Below are 16,131 nucleotides of genomic sequence, written 5' to 3'. Positions count from 1 at the left end.
CCCTTTGCGGAACATTTAATCATGTCAACTTTGGACCACATCATCACCAAGTTTGCGTAACCATACACTCCTTCCATCCAGGTTTACAAGCCTAGTAAAGTGTTAACGTGCACACACTTAAGCAGAAGCATGGCAGAGTTCTGTTTCATTTTCTAGTTTAATTCCTGAAAAAGAAAACTGACTTCCAAAATCACAATTACTGAAAATTTAAAATTACCTGAATGAAATCCACAATTCTTTTCTCTACTTGCAATTTTGCAGTTACCTTAGTTTAATGTCACATATCTTTTAAAAATAACAAACTTGACGATAATTCTAATCGCTAGCCCCACATTTCAAAGGTACACTGACTAAATGCATTAAACTGGGGGCTGTGACAAAGCTCGGGTGGGAAGAAAAGGGAAATGCTAGGGGATTACATTTGCAGGATTTGTTCCTGCTTCACTGAATTTTATTTTGTTAGAAATGCTGTGGAAACCCTGCTCACATTTTTGAACAAGGCAAATAATGAGAGGCCTTGCCTTACAGCATACAGTATCTACTGGCAAAGCAGGATCAGATAAGAGGACTTTGCCAGCTGCAGTGAATGCTAACATCAATTCTTCCAGTGTCAGCTCACCCACGCCACCCCCAAGCCAACTTTATAAAATAACCCTAAGAAAAGACCAACAATTAACTGAGTCAGGGAACGGGGTTTATTATTAATTCTTGTGGGATTAATGAAGTGATAACTCCAGTAAAACCAGTAATATGACTTATCAGGTTTACAAAAAATCAACTTTGTTAAAGTTAAGGGAACCAGCAAGTAGAAATTTTGTTTAGGTTTTTAAACTGTTGTAAATGCAACGTTTGGTGTTGGATATTTATCAATTGATGCAGCAATTTGTTTTTAAAGTGTAAGACTAAGGAACTTAGAATCCTGGTGAAGGAACAAGAGCATCCGATCAAACGGAAAAAAATACAAAATGCAATCCTTCATACTTGGGACATGGACTCACATCTACTGGTCCACCCTGGCTCAGAATTAGCACTAGGAATAACGGTGAGACTATAAGTGCTCATTGTTGTCATAGTCCAAATCGGACAGCAACATCTGGCGCCCGGACACATGCAGCAAGACACAGAGATCTGGAAGTTGCCATCAGAGTTGACCTGTTCCTCCACAAGTTGTGCTAATAACAGTCTATTAGCGAGTGACTCCGAATTGAAATACACACAAAGGCGTGAATTTGCTATACTTAATTGCTAGATGTGCCAGAAAATGCCTGGCCATTCAAGTGCAAATTAATTTTCAACAGCATGCCAAGTTTAATCACTGTCAAACAACCTCTCTTGCACTGAAAGTTAAATTTTTTAAGTGTGGATTTGTATTCCTTGAGATTTTAGCTACTGTTGGAGATTTAATAAAATAGTTTCAAAAGCTTTTTAAAAACTCTTAATCCCAGCTTCCTTTCTCACCCTATTTCATTTTGATTTTACATTGAATAAAATATTCTAATTTACACTCCAAAGTTTAGATTTACAAAGGAAGATGGTTGTGGTTGTTGGAGGTCAACTATCTCAGTTCCAGGATATCACTTCAGGAGTTCCTCAGGGTAGTGTCCCAGGCCAACCATCTTCAGCTGCTTCATCAATGACCTTCTTTCCATTATAAGGTCAGAAGTGGGGATGTTTGCTGATGATTGCACAGTGTTCGGCAACATTCGCGACTCCTCAGATACTGAAGCAGGCCGTATCCAAATGCAGCAAGACCAGGACAATATCCAGGTTTGGGCTGACAAGTGGCAAGTAACATTCACGCCACATAAGTGCTAGGCAATGACCACTTCCAACAAGCAAGAATCTAACCATCACCCCTTGACATTCAATGGCATTACCATCACTGAATCCCTGAGTATCAACATCCTGGTGGGGTCACCATTGACCAGAAACTGAACTGGACTAGCCATATAAATACCGTTGCTGCAAGATCAGGTCAGACGCTAGGAATCCTGCGGCGAGTAATTCATCTCCTGGCTCTCCAAAGCCTGTCCACCATCTATGGGGCACAAGTCAGGAATCTGATGGAATGCTCTCCACTTACCTCAATGAGTGCAGCTCCAACAACACTCAAGAAGCTTGATACCATTCAGGACAAAGCAGCCCGCTTGATTGACACCACATCTGCAAACATTCATTCCCTCCACCACCGACGCACAATGGCAGCAGTCTGTACCATCTACAAGATGCATTACAGGAACTCATCAAGGCTCCTTAGGCAGCACCTTCCAATCCCACAACCGCTACCATCTAGAAGGACAAGAACAGCAGATGCACAGGAACACCATCACCTGGATGTTTCCCTCCAAGCCACACACCATCCTGACTTGGAAATATATTGCCATTCCTTTATTGTCGCTGGGCCAAAATCCTGGAACTCCCTCCCTACAAGCACTGTGGGTGGACCTACAGCACACGGACTGCAGTGATTCAAGAATGCAGCTCACCACCACCTTCTCAAGGCCAATTAGGGTGGGCGATAAATGCTGGCCCAGCCAATGAAGCCCACATTCCATGAATAAATTAACAAAAGCCTGCATCACACTGAGGATCCTTCAATCTGATTGGTTGAAGAGAAAGGCTGTCATTTGCCTGCTTCATAGGTCCTAGGTGCTCTACAGAGGCTACCAGGCTGTTTTGGACCTCTGATGACCGTAAGCTGCTGCTAAAAAGCCTACAAATCTGTGGGCAGTTACAAGTATAATGATTGGCAATCATTGTTTGTTCAACATTGACAACAAAAATAACAGGGCCAGTGTGCTTGTGCCAAAGTTCTCGCTGAAGATAATAAAAAACCATGAAACTAAAACACCACTTGTTGCCCCAACATCCTGTTCTCATAGATAAACCACAGGCCTTTTCAAACAACTGCGCTTTCATCAGAAAGGGGAGACGAAGGTAACAGAAGAAAGTAGTGTTACCTCTACCGTAGCAGTTGGCGCATTCCATGCTGTCTCATTCTAAATTATCAAGTGGAACTTTTCATTCAATTGATGCAAGTCTTCTATCCCCAAAATCGTTTGAAATGGCATTAGTGGCAAGTGCTGACAGGCCTAGCCATGTCTTACAAAAGACTGCATAATTGCTGATCTCTGGCATAGCGGGATTGTCCTATGGAGGAGAGATTGAGGAGACTGGGCCTGTATTCTCTAGAGTTTAGAAGAATGAGACGTGATTTCATTGAAACAAACAAAATTCTTACAGGGCTCAACAGGGTAGATGCAGGAAGAACATTTCCCCTGGCCAGGGTGGTGTCTAGAACCAGGGGACACAGTCTCAGAATAATGGGTAGGCCATTTAGAACTGAATGAGGGGGAATTTCTTCACTCAGAGGGTGGTGAATCTTTGAAGTTCTCTACCCCAGGGGGCTGTGAAGGCTCAGTCCTTTAGTACATTCAAGGCAGAGATCGATAAATTTCTAGATATTAGACATATCAAGAGATATGGGAATAGTGCAAGAAAATGGCATTGAGGTAGAAGATCAACCATGATCCAGCTAAATGGCGGAGCAGGCTCGAGGGGCAGAATGGCTTACTCCTGCTCCTATGTCCCGTGATATGGTAGGAGATAAGAACACAAGATATAGGAGCAAGGGGAAGCCACAAACCCCCTTAAGCATACTCCATCATTCAACAAGATCATGGCTGATCTTCTACCTGAACTCCACTTTCCCACCCCCATCCCCTCATCCTTTGATTTTCTCAGTGTCCAAAAATCTATTGATATAAGCCTTGTATACACTCAACATAACCACCTCCTTCTGGGGTAGAAAACTCCAGAGATTCACAATCCCCTAAGTAAAGAAACCTCTTACCTCAGCCCTAAATAGCCATCCCATTATCCTGAGAATATTAACCCTAGTTCTAAACTCTCCAACCAAGGGAAGCAGCCTTTCAGCATCTACCCTGTGAAGTCCCTTAAGAATCTCTCACGTTTCAAAGAGATCCCTTCTCATTCTTCTAAACTTCAGAGAACATATATCCATTTTACACAATCCAATCATTAGATTGATGTTTTTGATGACTGTTCAAGATATAATTTTAAATTTGTATCACTCGATCAATTCTGAGTCTCAATTTTTAGAAGTTCCAGCGCTGCCCAAAATAGCTAATGAATTACATTGACGCACTGTGGACAAGTATCTGTGTGAAGTGGGATTTTCTTCACTTACATCAAAAACAAGCCTCCCGAATATGGAGACTGATTTGCAGTTGAAACTCCGAAAATCAAATCAAGATTCCATAAATTGTGCACCAACAAGCAGACTCATTCTGCTGACCGAGAGACAAGGCTGAGGCACTAAATGTTCAAGTTCATTCAGTAGGATAGCGCTGGTACGATGCCACTTACATTGCTTCCCAGCTTAAGCAATGTTATGCTATGCCAGCCAAGAAAATAAAATCCTCTTGTTCAATGTGTTAAAAAAAAATGAAAAAAAAAATCTTTGCAAATAAAGTTTGGGAACCTCTATAAAAGAATCGCTAAGATATAACTGCCTTAAGATCACAAAAAAACTTAAATTGATTTTACTGCTTAATGTTAAATGCCTCATCAAAGACTGCATGCATTTACTTCGACAACTTTCCTTTCACATATATATTATGTATAATAAAACTTTTTTGGAGTGGTTTCATCAGGTTCTACATACACACACGTCTAGCATGGAGAAGGGGCGGTTATATTTAGTGATTTGACCCCTATGTTTCATGTACTTCCTGGCGCGCTCGCCTCGGTTTCCCTTCCAGCCTCTGACACACGCACAGTGAGAGAGAACCAAAGGCGTCTCACCTCGTCTACTGTTCGCTTGGGAAGGTGCAGGATCCCCAACAGCAGTTTGAGCTTCACCGCCGACGAGAGACCGTGAAAACACACTCGGATGTTGTCCACGACGTCCTTAGTGAGCAGTGAGGCGATGCTGGGAGGCGCCCAGAGCTCATCCGCTGAGCCGAGCTTGTTATGCAGCCACAAGCCTGTGTCGCTCTCCCTCATGGACGCCATCTTGAAGAAGGAGATTTGAATGGACGGGCATTAACCGGGACGACTAAAGCCTTTGCTGCAGACCACGCCCTCTCTCAGCCAGGCCACGCCCCCATCACACCCAGGCCACGCCCTTCAGGCACAGGCCACGCCCCATTCGAACCCGCTGCCCTCCTCTTCCCCTCCCCCCACCCACCCACACCACCAAGCCGAAAGCCTAACTCGCTGCGACAGCTTCTGTCCGTTAAGTTTGATTCATCTAACAGTGTGCCCGCCTCCTCGACCAGTCCGCTTCGCCAATTGGTTGGAGCCCAGGTCAATCATACTCATGCCGCCCTCCCCCTCCAGTACCGCCTGTCAAGTGAGGTTGAGGGAAGAAGCTGGAGTGTTTTTAAATTTAATTTTTTTTCGGTTGTAGCTTAGATTATTTTGAGAACAAGTTGTTTTTAAAATAAAAAAAACGTTTTATTTGAAACGGTAGTTCATTTGATTGATAACAAAATAACGGTAATTTTTCTATCCCCTCCCCCCACCCCCCCCTCGCCATTAACAAACAGGCTCGCTGCCGCCCGCGCGATGATGGCTGCTCCTTCGCTCTGTGTCTTCGCCCTGCTCAGTGTCGGGTTGTTAGCCGAAGCCAACAGCGAATCGGGGACTGTGATCCCGGCTGAAAGTAAGTCCCGCTCCCTCCCTTTGTCCCATAATCCCGGGAGTCAAGTCAATATTTTTGGGACACCCATCTCTTTGTAGCCGCTCGGATAGGGGTTGCCAACCCTCCCGGAATGGCCCTGGAGTCTCCCGGAATGAAAGGTCCCTCTTCCAGGCACCGCTGCTGGAGCAAAGCCGGAGGAAAGCTTTAGACGGCACGAAACCCCAAAATTTTCTTTTAAAAAATTAACTATGAACGGATGTTTGCTATTGTTTATTGAAATTGAGGGCAGGGTGGGGTGTGGGGGTAAGAAGGCCGTTTGCCTAACGATGAAGAATCCCCCAGTCACCTCATGAGTTTATTTGCTTTCCAATTGGCATGGGAAGGTGGTGTGCTGCAGGTGTTGGGCAGCCGATGGTAGGAAGGATGTGTGGTGATACCTTTAGGAAGATGCCCACCTCTAGTTGGTAATCGTAGGTACTATTGTGGTTATGGTACAGTACTGGATCAACAGTCTAGAAAGGTTAGTTAGAATCCCAGAGTGGCAGTTTGAGAGGTTGAATTCAGTCAAACAAAATATCTAGAATCTAAAATTAGCAGTTAAAGTAATAATGTGGTTGTCCGATGTCCTTCGGGGAAGGAAGCCCAGTTTGTCGTCCTAGCAGGCCACTCCGTTGTATCAAATGAACAAGAGTTGGGTCCCGCCAGTGTTGCCACATCCTGAGAATGAATGAACAAAACAGGTCTGTGAAAAGCCTCGACTGCCCCCTTCCCCCTTTCTCTCTGGGCACCTGGTGTCCGCTGTTCCTGTATCAGGACTGGCTCCACTCCTGGTAATTGTGACCTGCATGAATTGCCCCCTGTAAATTATGTTCTCGTAACTGTAAATCCTGCTCTTTCCCTCCATAACTGACACTCTTTCTCCATGAATCCTGTTCTTTTCCTGTCCCTTTTAATAGTTTCCTATGTGTATTTTGTGGACACTTCGGTGAATAATTCCTTTCTCCTCCTTCAATCAATGTACTTCTGGCTTAATAGGGGTAATTGTTGACCAGTCACAGTTTTGTTTCTTATTGAAGATGTGGACTGGCCTGTTTCACGCAATTTTAGTTAATTTGATTCGTCCTTTTGTGTGTATAGTTCTTATTCATGTCGGAATTTATGTGCCCCTTATGCATTGATGTAACTGGGCTTAGTTATTCTACATTTTTCCTGCTAGTACAGTGTATGTAGTTCAGTACAGAAATCTGATTGAGATGTGCAGGCATATACATAGGATATATGTATGTTGTGCTTCATGTGTGCGGTACATTAAGAGTAACCTGACTGGTCTGAATGAGATGGCATCAAATGCAGCTACTCACTACTTTAAACATCCAGAAAGGCTAGTTGATTTGAATTCATGAAAGTGTATTCCATATTTTATAAAATAGTGATTTATGAAAACGGACTGTTTTATCCAGTAGGTAACTGGTCACAGGATGTTTGTGCTTTAACTCCCTTTGAGACTACGTTGAGTTGAATTAAAATGGATTACTCAGAGCATGCATATATGCTTTCAAATGGGTTTATTATAAAGTAGTTGCAATTTAATCAATTGAAACAAGCCAGTTTATTTGTTTGTATTAGATTTCTTTACATTATCTTAACCTGTCAACTCAGACAATAATAATTTGTTTTTATTTACATGGATTATAGTCCTAGCTTGGAGTTGGGAATAGAAAAAATAAAGATTGAACCCCTGTCTACTTTGAATATGAACTATCCTAATCTGAGTTGAATGTTACAGTATGATTGCGGTTATTCTAATTTGTAATGCAATAAATGTATATTAGTTTGGCTAGGGTAATCTGTAAAGTAGTTAGGTCAAGGCACAGTATTTTTTTTCTAATTTGAAAAGACATGAAATCAAATTCTACTGCAAATACCCGATGGCCAAGTGTTTTCGTTAATATTGTTTGGATCTCATTTTAGCTGTTTTAATGTTTCTTCCACAGGTCGCCCCTGTGTTGACTGTCATGCTTTTGAATTCATGCAGAGAGCATTACAGGACTTGAAAAGGACTGCAAATAACCTAAACACTCGGGTAAGTATGCATTGCTCATTATAACAAGTTGATAAAATAAATCAAAGCAGTACAAATTAAAATAGCTATCGCTGGGAGCAATACAAAATGTATTCTTTGTTTTCTTTCATTGAAGACTATAGCAGTGTAGATGCCACAGGTTATTATAAATGAGGTACTGTTGTAAAATTATTAACTTTAAGAAAACATGGTGTTAATGTTCAGAGGTGCTGAAAAATGTATGATGCATTGCATTAGAACAATACACAAATTGATAGATAATTTTATTGCAGCACAATTCCATTAGATCATCTGAACAGCTTGTATGTTGTTGCAATTACAATAAGGTTAACTAAATTTGGGCAAACGATGAGGGGAGAATCCCTTTGACCATGTAAAAGGGCATTTTGCTTATAGTCATGGAGATAGTGATAGATAATCATAAGGCCAAGCCACCTTAACTAGATTGTGTTTATGATCAAACAGAGACCAGCCTAGTTTTCTCATCTTTTTCATCAGTTTTCGTAGCTAGTTTGAGGAATCCACTCCAGAATAGATATTTATTTTTATGTTTGGGGATGTTTCACCTTTTGATTTGGAACTTGTAAAAGATTATGATCAAAGATTACATGATGCTTTTGATTGATGTAGGGCAGTAATCTGAATTTCCTTCAAATATTCAAGCTGTATTTATTTAAATATTTCTTAGATTTTTTAAAGTTTCCAATTTAACTTTTTTGTATGCATATAAAAAAAATTGCGACAACTACATATCGATATTATCTAAACTGCGGCTAAATGCTCGGACTACAGTCAAATTGTAACATAAAGAGATATAAATAGATTCTTTTGGAGAGAAAGGAGTATTTACATGTTGTTTGTGTAAAATTTTGAAAGGCGGTTGCATGTCACATTGATATCATCTCTATTTACAGACTGACGATCTGCTGCTGCGAGTGGAAAAGCGAGCATTATGTGACTGTCTGCCTTCCAATCTGTTAGCCTGATGAATCAGAGATGGGCCATGATATTTTGCTCAGAGCATGTTCCCATGAATCATATGACACACAAGTGAAATATGTTTCAAACGTTTGAGATGAGAACATGTTTTAGCTGGTGATATGCAAAGCTAACTATTCACAGTGAAATGTTAAATATATTTCAGAGGCCTTTTTTAAATAAAGGCAAATAAATTATTTGATTTATGAAGCCACTGTGTTTTGGAATCCTTTTCCAAAACCACTTTGCCTTGGTACTAGTGTCCCTGTTTTCAAAAGCCTCCTAAAGACCTTTTTCTTTCACCATCCCTTCAATTTCTCCCTCCCCCCGCAATCAATACTTTCAAATCTACTCCAACCCCACCTTTCCAACTTGTCAAAAGGACTGAGATGTTTCAAGGCTCCTTAGCCTTATATCAATGTGACTCCTTTGTGTTCAATTGTTGGCAAGTAGAATGTACTTTATTGTGGTCTTTTGCTAAGATTTAAATATTTAGCTGTGGAAAATGTGGTATTGTGCAAGGTTGACAAGTAATTTTATTAACATTTATTTGATATATATGTATTGACGTGTTGATCCTAATAGTGTAACTTATTTAACAATTTGAATATGCATGGCACAGTCACTATTTTAACTGCCTATATTGAATTAAAATTCTATTCAACAAAAAACTCAATTGTTTATTTTGTTGCATTTTTACAGTGCAAAATGGATTTGTGTGTGGCACGTTATTCATTACTTTATTCCCGTTTCTAGTGTCATTCTGAGCACTTGGCAGCATATGTGATTCAAACAGCCTTCCTTTCCCCTGCACCTCCTTGAATTTGGTACAACACTTTTCTTCTAAATCTTCGGGACCTGATTGAAACGTATAAAATTCTAACAGGGCTAGACAGACTGGATGTAGGGAAGATGTTTCCCCTGGTTGGGGAGTCTAGAACCAGGGGCCACAATCTCAGGATACAGGGCAGGCCATTTAGGACTGAGATGAGAAAAAATTTCTTCACTCAGAGGGTGGTCAATGTGTGGAATTCTCTATCACAGAAGGCTGTGGAGGCCAGATCACTGAATATATTCAAGAAAGAAATTGATAAATTTTTGGATATTAGGGGCATCAAGGGGTATGGAGAGAAAGTGGGAATATGGCGTTGAGATAGAGGATCAGTCGTGATCATATTGAATGGCGGAGCAGGCTCGAAGGGCAGAATGAGCTACTCCTGCTCCTAGTTTCTATATTTGCTTCCTTCTCCCATCTCACCTGCTCTTTCCTGATCATAAGGCAGACTGACATCCTATTTCCAGACAGTTTCTGCCCATGAAGTTGCTGGAAGTGGTCATATGATAACAGTAGGAGCTGAGCCTCTGGATGTCACTCCTACTCTTCACAAATTCCTCTGTGTTCTTTTCAGCACCTTGTGGAATGACAAGTTAGTGTAAATCAGAGGTGCATGGCAAACTTGTTTAAAATCTGCCCATCCACACGCACCCTTGTGTTTATAAATTAATAATTTAGATTATGGTTTTAAAGATGTGCCAATTTGCTTACAAAATTGGAAAATACAGCGATAATGAGCCTGGAAATTCCAAGCAATTTTCTTGCTTTTAATAATAAAAGTCTGTTTCGGGAGAGGAATCTAGGTTAATCAGGAAAGAAATTTTGGAATTGCATTTTAGAAAATGTATTGGCAGACCTTGTAAGATGATGGTTTGCATCATGGTGGTCAACTGTGTGTTCAGCATCGCCCTGTGTTGCTCAGGAGCCCCATTCTGGCACGGCATCCTCTGCTGCATTTGCTGCAGTGGAAGACAGTGGGCTGCAAAGATGCAGGACTCGCTGGCCTGTTTTCTCAGGGCCCTCTTCACGACCAGCTGAGTTTTGTTGTTCCTGCTTGCCTCTTCCAATGACCTTCCAAACAATCAGCCTCCAGAGGTCAAGGCTATCAGCAACTGTCTCCCAGTTGTGAGTGTCAGTGTCCGCCATCTTCATATCTCGCTTGTAGATGTCTTTGTAGCAGGGGTATGGATGCCCAGGAGGTTGTGATCCAGTGGCCAGTTCACCATACAGAAGGTCATTCATCCGATCGATGTGGCCAAGCCAGCTTAATGTATGCTGATGGAATTTACATGCTGCAGGACCTTCAAGTTGGTGACATCATCCTGCCAAGAGATACCGAGGATATGTCTGAGACAGCAAAGACGGAAACTTCAGCTTTTTCTGCCTAGCATATGTTATCGAGCACTCGCTACTGTAGAGGAGTGTGCTGAGGACGCAGGTTTGATGGACTCAGTTTGGTTTTCTCAGGTTGCTGTTGTTCCACATCTCACTCGGTTTGTACGTAATAGCTGCAGCTTTTACGATGTGTGTGATGCTTTCAGCATCAAGTGACAGACTAGTGATTGTGGAGCTTAGATACGTGAAGCTATCAACAACCTCCAGAGCCACATTGTCAATCCTGATCACAGAATTGTTATGGCACAGGAGGCCATTTGGCCATCATGTTTGCATCAGCTCTTCAAGTGATCATTATGACTTAGTGCCATTCTCCTGCCTTTTCCCCGTACCCTTGCGCATTGTTTCTATTCAAATAATCATCCAGTGCCGTCTTGAATGTCTCGAATGAACCTGCATCCACCACACTTCAGGCAGTGCATTCCAGAATCAATCCACTCGCTGTGTAAAAAAGTGCTCTCTCACATCACATTTGCTTCTTTTGCAAATCCCTTTAAATCTGTGCCCTCTTGTTCTCGATCCTTTTGCGAGCAGGAACAGTTTCTCCCTATCTACTCTGTCCAGCCCCTTTAGAAATCTATGCTGGCTGTTCCTAATCAACCCACGTTTTTCCATGTGACTACTAATTCTATCTAAACAATTGTATCAAGAAGCTTACCCACCATTGAAGTTAAATTGCTAGGCTTATCCTTACAACCTTCTTTGAACAAGGGCGTAATGAAAATGGTATGGCAACATCCTGCATCATGACATTTGTCTTCCTGATGCCGATGGTCAAACCAAACTCTTACAGGCGTGAAAGAGTCTGTCCATTTGCTAGTGTGGCATCGTCAGTGTAGAACAACTCTCTGAGGAGGACTTGACACTTTTATCTTGGATCTCAGGCAAGCAAGGTTGATCAGCTTTCTGTCAGTTCTAGTATGTAAATAGACATCCTCTGTAGATGATGTGAAGGCAAAGAGAAGAATATGCCAAAGAGTGTCAGTGCCTGAAAACAATCCTCTTTAACCCCACTATAGATCTCAAAGGGTTCCAACATTGCCCTCTCATTGCTGACCTTACCCATCATGTCATGGAAGGAGGAGAGGCAGCCAATTTTCTCCAGCTTAAATAGATCATCTCTACTCATATGGTCGAATGCCTTGGTGAGATCAGTGAAGGCAGTATATAATGGTCTCCTTTGTTATGGTATTTTGTAGCTGCCAGACCAAGAAGAGCATATCAATCGTAGATCTTTCCAGTTCTGAAATGCACTGGCATTCAGGATGGAGGCATTCAACCAGGATCTGCAGTCTGACATGGGCAAATACTTGGATTTCAGCAGGGCAATGCCTCGCTAGTTGTTGCAATCACTGCCGTCACCCTTGTTCTTGTATAGATTTATCCTCCAGCTGAATAACTTTAAAATGTTGCCTTATTATCTATCATCTTAGCCCCTCACTTATCCTTAGCCTGTTGTGTCTCTTCATGTTGATTAGTTAGGGTTAGTCAGTCAGATGATATTATTTCCATCCATACCTCAATTGAGATCAGTTGCCTCAGCTTGGAGTTGGGGTCAAGTTTGAAAATCTTTCTGCTCCATTTTGTTTGGGTCCTAGCATCAGGTTGATTTACCCACAGTCATCTGGGCAATTTTCTTTCAATTGAGGCATTCTACCTGACACAGGCCCCTGGATAATGCTTTGGAGGAGGGAGGGAAAAGCTGGGTGTCACCTTGAGCTGGGAAATAAGTGTGGGTGGGAGGAAAGGAGAGGTGGTCTTACCAAAATGATGCATATCTTTATATATATATGCAATTCATGGGTTCCATGATAAGCAATTAGTTCGTAAAGAGGATCAAGGCTTGGATTTAAATTGCTCATGGTGTCTGGCCAAGTTAATTTTAGTATTCAAGTTAGTTTCCTGCATACCTATGGCAGAATGAGGCCCGATCAACTTTTAACAGCCATGACTTGTAGATCGTGCTGGTTAACTTCCTGTGCATGCCAAAAGAGGATATTGAAAAATTGGAGGGCTTGAGGCCGGCATCGGGTAGGCTTCATGTGATGGGGATTGGGTTCCTAAAGTGGGGGAATGGTGTCTCTCATTGGGAGAGTCTGGAGCAGGGAAGCCCTAAGCTTTCTCTGGGCAAACAAAGGAAAGAAAAACACTTGTATTTTTTATCTCTTCTGGAGGTGATTCTTTTCTACCTGCGTTGGCTTGACAGGAAAGCTGCAGCCGTGCAGGCCACCCCCCCCACCTCCCCTCCCCCACCACTTAGTCGTGAGTTTAAATTATGAAACGTATTGTAAATTTTTCTGGAAAATAATCAAAAAATGTATAAGTCTTTTCCTGCACTGTGGCCAGGCTATCACCCCGTGACCCTTATTTTTTAACCATCACCCTAGAAATTATGTTAACATTATGTTATATATGCTTAACATACTCATGTGACATTATTCAGGATTTTGATAGAAATGCTAACAAAATAGGTTTATGTTTTTATTAAAATAACATAAAAGAATGTAACAAGGCTACTAAGCACTCTTACATTGATTTTGCAAAATAGTAACTTCTTGGCTACAGATCTCAGTATTTGGATAGTTTCAATGTCGGCCTATCTACATAATTTAAATTGATTTAATATACTTCTAGAGCTTCTCGATACGTTATTGTCCTCAAAATATCTAAAAGTCCAGCATAGAATGATCAAGAGAAGCAACAGCTTTATTGCACGTGGCTTAAACCGACTTTGCATACACCAACATTCTCACTGACTGCTGAATTACACCCTTCAGATGGTGGACTGACTTCAGTGGATTAAATTAGATACCTAATTATAACATCAGCACAGCTCTCCATATCATTAATGGAATATCTAAATACTTGAGACATTATTCCATGTCAAGTCGTGTTAGAATAGAATTTTGAGCCAACATTAATCAATAGGCAAAAACAGAATTACCTGGAAAAACTCAGCAAGTCTGGCAGCATCGGCGGAGAAGAAATCAGTTAACGTTTCGAGCCTTCATGGCCCTTCGGCAGAACTGCAGCATAGTTTCAACAAGGGAGAAATATAAATTGGTTTAAGGTGGGGGGGGGGGGCGGTAAGAGACACATTGAGGGTGTGGTGTGAGCAGATAATCAAAAGATGTCAGAGACAAAAGGGTCAAAGAGGTGTTGAAGGTGGTGGTCTTTGTCTGAGAAAAGTGCTAATTAAGAATGGAAAACAGGATATTCAAAGTACAGCTCTAGTGGGGGTGGGGTGGAAAGACTAAAGGTTTTAGCTTTAGATTTAAAAATAATGGAAATAGGTGGGGAAAGAAGAATCTATATAAACTATTGAAAAAAAAGCGGGTGGGGGGGGAAAGGAACGGGGTGGGGATGGGGGGAGGGGGAGTTTAAGATCTAAAGTTGTTGAATTCAATATTCAGCCCAGAGGGCTGTAAAGTGCCTAGTCGGAAGATGAGGTGCTGTTCCTCCAGTTTGCGTTGGGCTTCACTGGAACAATGCAGCAAGCCAAGGACAGACATGTTGGCAAGAGAACAGGGTGGAGTGTTAAAATGGCAAGCGACAGGGAGGTTTGGGTCTTTCTTGCGGACAGACCGCAGGTGTTCCGCAAAACGGTCGCCCAGTTTGCGTTTGGTCTCTCCAATGTAGAGGAGACCGCATTGGGAGCAACGAATGCAGTAGACTAAGTTAGGGGAAATGCAAGTGAAATGCTGCTTCACTTGAAAGGAGTGTTTGGGCCCTTGGACGGTGAGGAGAGAGGAAGTGAAGGGGCAGGTGTTGCATCTTCTGCGTGGGCATGGGGAGGTGCCATAAGTGGGGGTTGAGGAGTAGGGGGTGATGGAGGAGTGGACCAGGGTGTCCCGGAGGGAACGATCCCTACGGAATGCCGTCAAGGGGGGTGAAGGGAAGATGTGTTTGGTGGTGGCATCATGCTGGAGTTGGCGGAAATGGCGGAGGATGATCCTTTGAATGCGGAGGCTGGTGGGGTGATAAGTGAGGACAAGGGGGACCCTATCATGTTTCTGGGAAGGAGGAGAAGGCGTGAGGGAGGATGCGCGGGATATGGGCCGGACACGGTTGAGGGCCCTGTCAACCAATAGGCTCAATAGGCTTAATCAATAGGCTCCTATTCTTAAGTCACTCACACACAACTGCTAGTCAAAATTGAATTTTATTTCGTAATTGCCTGCCTCAAATACAACCAAAGAATTTTACATCACAGGAGGCAGCCATTTGGCCTTATGTAGTTGTGGTGGTTCTTTGAAAGAGCTCTCCAATTTATACACCAGTCTATGGTTTTTTCTTTTTCACTCTGTGTTACTTTTGTTTTAAATTGAGAATCGAGGTGAAGATCCAAAGCCCACAATGTAGGACACCACCAGAGCGAAAATAGGAGGTAAATCAGTAAGACATAATAAAGTGACATGGGACTAGACTGAAAGAGAAAAGAAAGACCAAGGGAACTGGGTAAATAACCAAAATTCCAGTTTTGAGGTTCAGGGAAACATGAAGTGCCATTACATGTTATCACCTTGTGGTTGGGAGCCCGTTCCCTCATGGGTGCAGCAATCTTGTATTGCATCGTCTTGGGTCTTGGTAATGTAGTTGCATTGAAACTCTATATTTACATTTAATCTCCATTGATATTGTGATTCAATTTATGTGTCAACTTAAAGTTAAACACAGAGGTAAAAACAAAAAACTGCGGATGCTGGAAATCCAAAACAAAAATAGAAATACCTGGAAAAGCTTAGCAGGTCTGGCAGCATCGGCGGAGAAGAGCAAAGTTGACGTTTCGATGCCTCATGATCCTTCAACAGAACTAAGTAGAAAGTTAAGTTTCTACTTAGTTCTGTTGAAGGGTCATGGGACTCGAAACGTCAACTTTGCTCTTCTCCGCCGATGCTGCCAGATCTGCTGAGTTTTTCCAGGTATTTCTATTTTTGTTAAAGTTAAACACAGCCCACTGGAGAAGGGTAAGAGATTTTATGGTAGGACTGTCTCATTGTAAGGGATATGGTGCATAATAGTTATGTCACTGATGTAATAATCCAAAGACTGGACTAATAACCGATTAAAATGTATATTTTTTGGGAAAAGAGGATTAGTGTGGTGCATCATTATCACGTTAAACGCGAGAGCTATGTTACTTCAACACAAAGAAGCGAGAACATTAAAAGG

At 42.0% G+C, this 16,131-nt stretch overlaps 2 protein-coding genes across 4 annotated transcripts in view; one reads left to right on the top strand and one right to left on the bottom strand.

Annotated features, from left to right (window-relative positions):
* The window catches only part of nelfa (negative elongation factor complex member A), a 63,264-nt gene extending 58,192 nt beyond the window's left edge, over positions 1-5,072 (bottom strand). The window contains exon 1 of the mRNA XM_078553184.1: positions 4,828-5,072. Coding sequence (XP_078409310.1) covers positions 4,828-5,037 — 210 coding nt within the window. The 5' untranslated portion in view covers positions 5,038-5,072. The remainder of the gene's footprint in view (positions 1-4,827) is intronic.
* Positions 4,769-9,400, top strand: nicol1 (NELL2 interacting cell ontogeny regulator 1). Of its 3 annotated transcripts, none has more exons than XM_078553234.1 (4): positions 4,769-4,851; positions 5,574-5,689; positions 7,663-7,751; positions 8,666-9,400. In XM_078553234.1, exons 2-4 carry the CDS (start codon positions 5,593-5,595, stop codon positions 8,735-8,737), a joined length of 258 nt encoding a protein of 85 aa, XP_078409360.1. In that variant the 5' UTR covers positions 4,769-4,851; positions 5,574-5,592; the 3' UTR covers positions 8,738-9,400. The 3 variants fall into 3 exon arrangements, with proteins under 3 accessions (XP_078409360.1, XP_078409370.1, XP_078409351.1); XM_078553244.1 differs by having other exon boundaries at positions 4,814-4,936; XM_078553225.1 differs by lacking the exon at positions 4,769-4,851 and adding an exon at positions 5,252-5,427.
* Positions 9,401-16,131: the final 6,731 nt, after the last annotated feature.

This window comes from Cetorhinus maximus, chromosome 1, assembly GCF_964194155.1.
Source record: "Cetorhinus maximus chromosome 1, sCetMax3.hap1.1, whole genome shotgun sequence".
Classification (NCBI taxonomy): Eukaryota; Metazoa; Chordata; class Chondrichthyes; order Lamniformes; family Cetorhinidae; genus Cetorhinus; species Cetorhinus maximus.
This window is presented reverse-complemented; position numbering and strand designations above follow the sequence as displayed.

Excerpts from the sequence above, each read along its gene's own strand:
- nicol1 (XM_078553225.1), top strand. The coding sequence starts at position 5,345 with ATGCCGCCCTCCCCCTCCAGTACCGCCTGTCAAGTGAGGTTGAGGGAA. Across the intron at positions 5,690-7,662 it reads GACTGTGATCCCGGCTGAAA|GTCGCCCCTGTGTTGACTGT; the intron begins GTAAGTCCCGCT and ends TTTCTTCCACAG. Across the intron at positions 7,752-8,665 it reads CAAATAACCTAAACACTCGG|ACTGACGATCTGCTGCTGCG; the intron begins GTAAGTATGCAT and ends CTCTATTTACAG.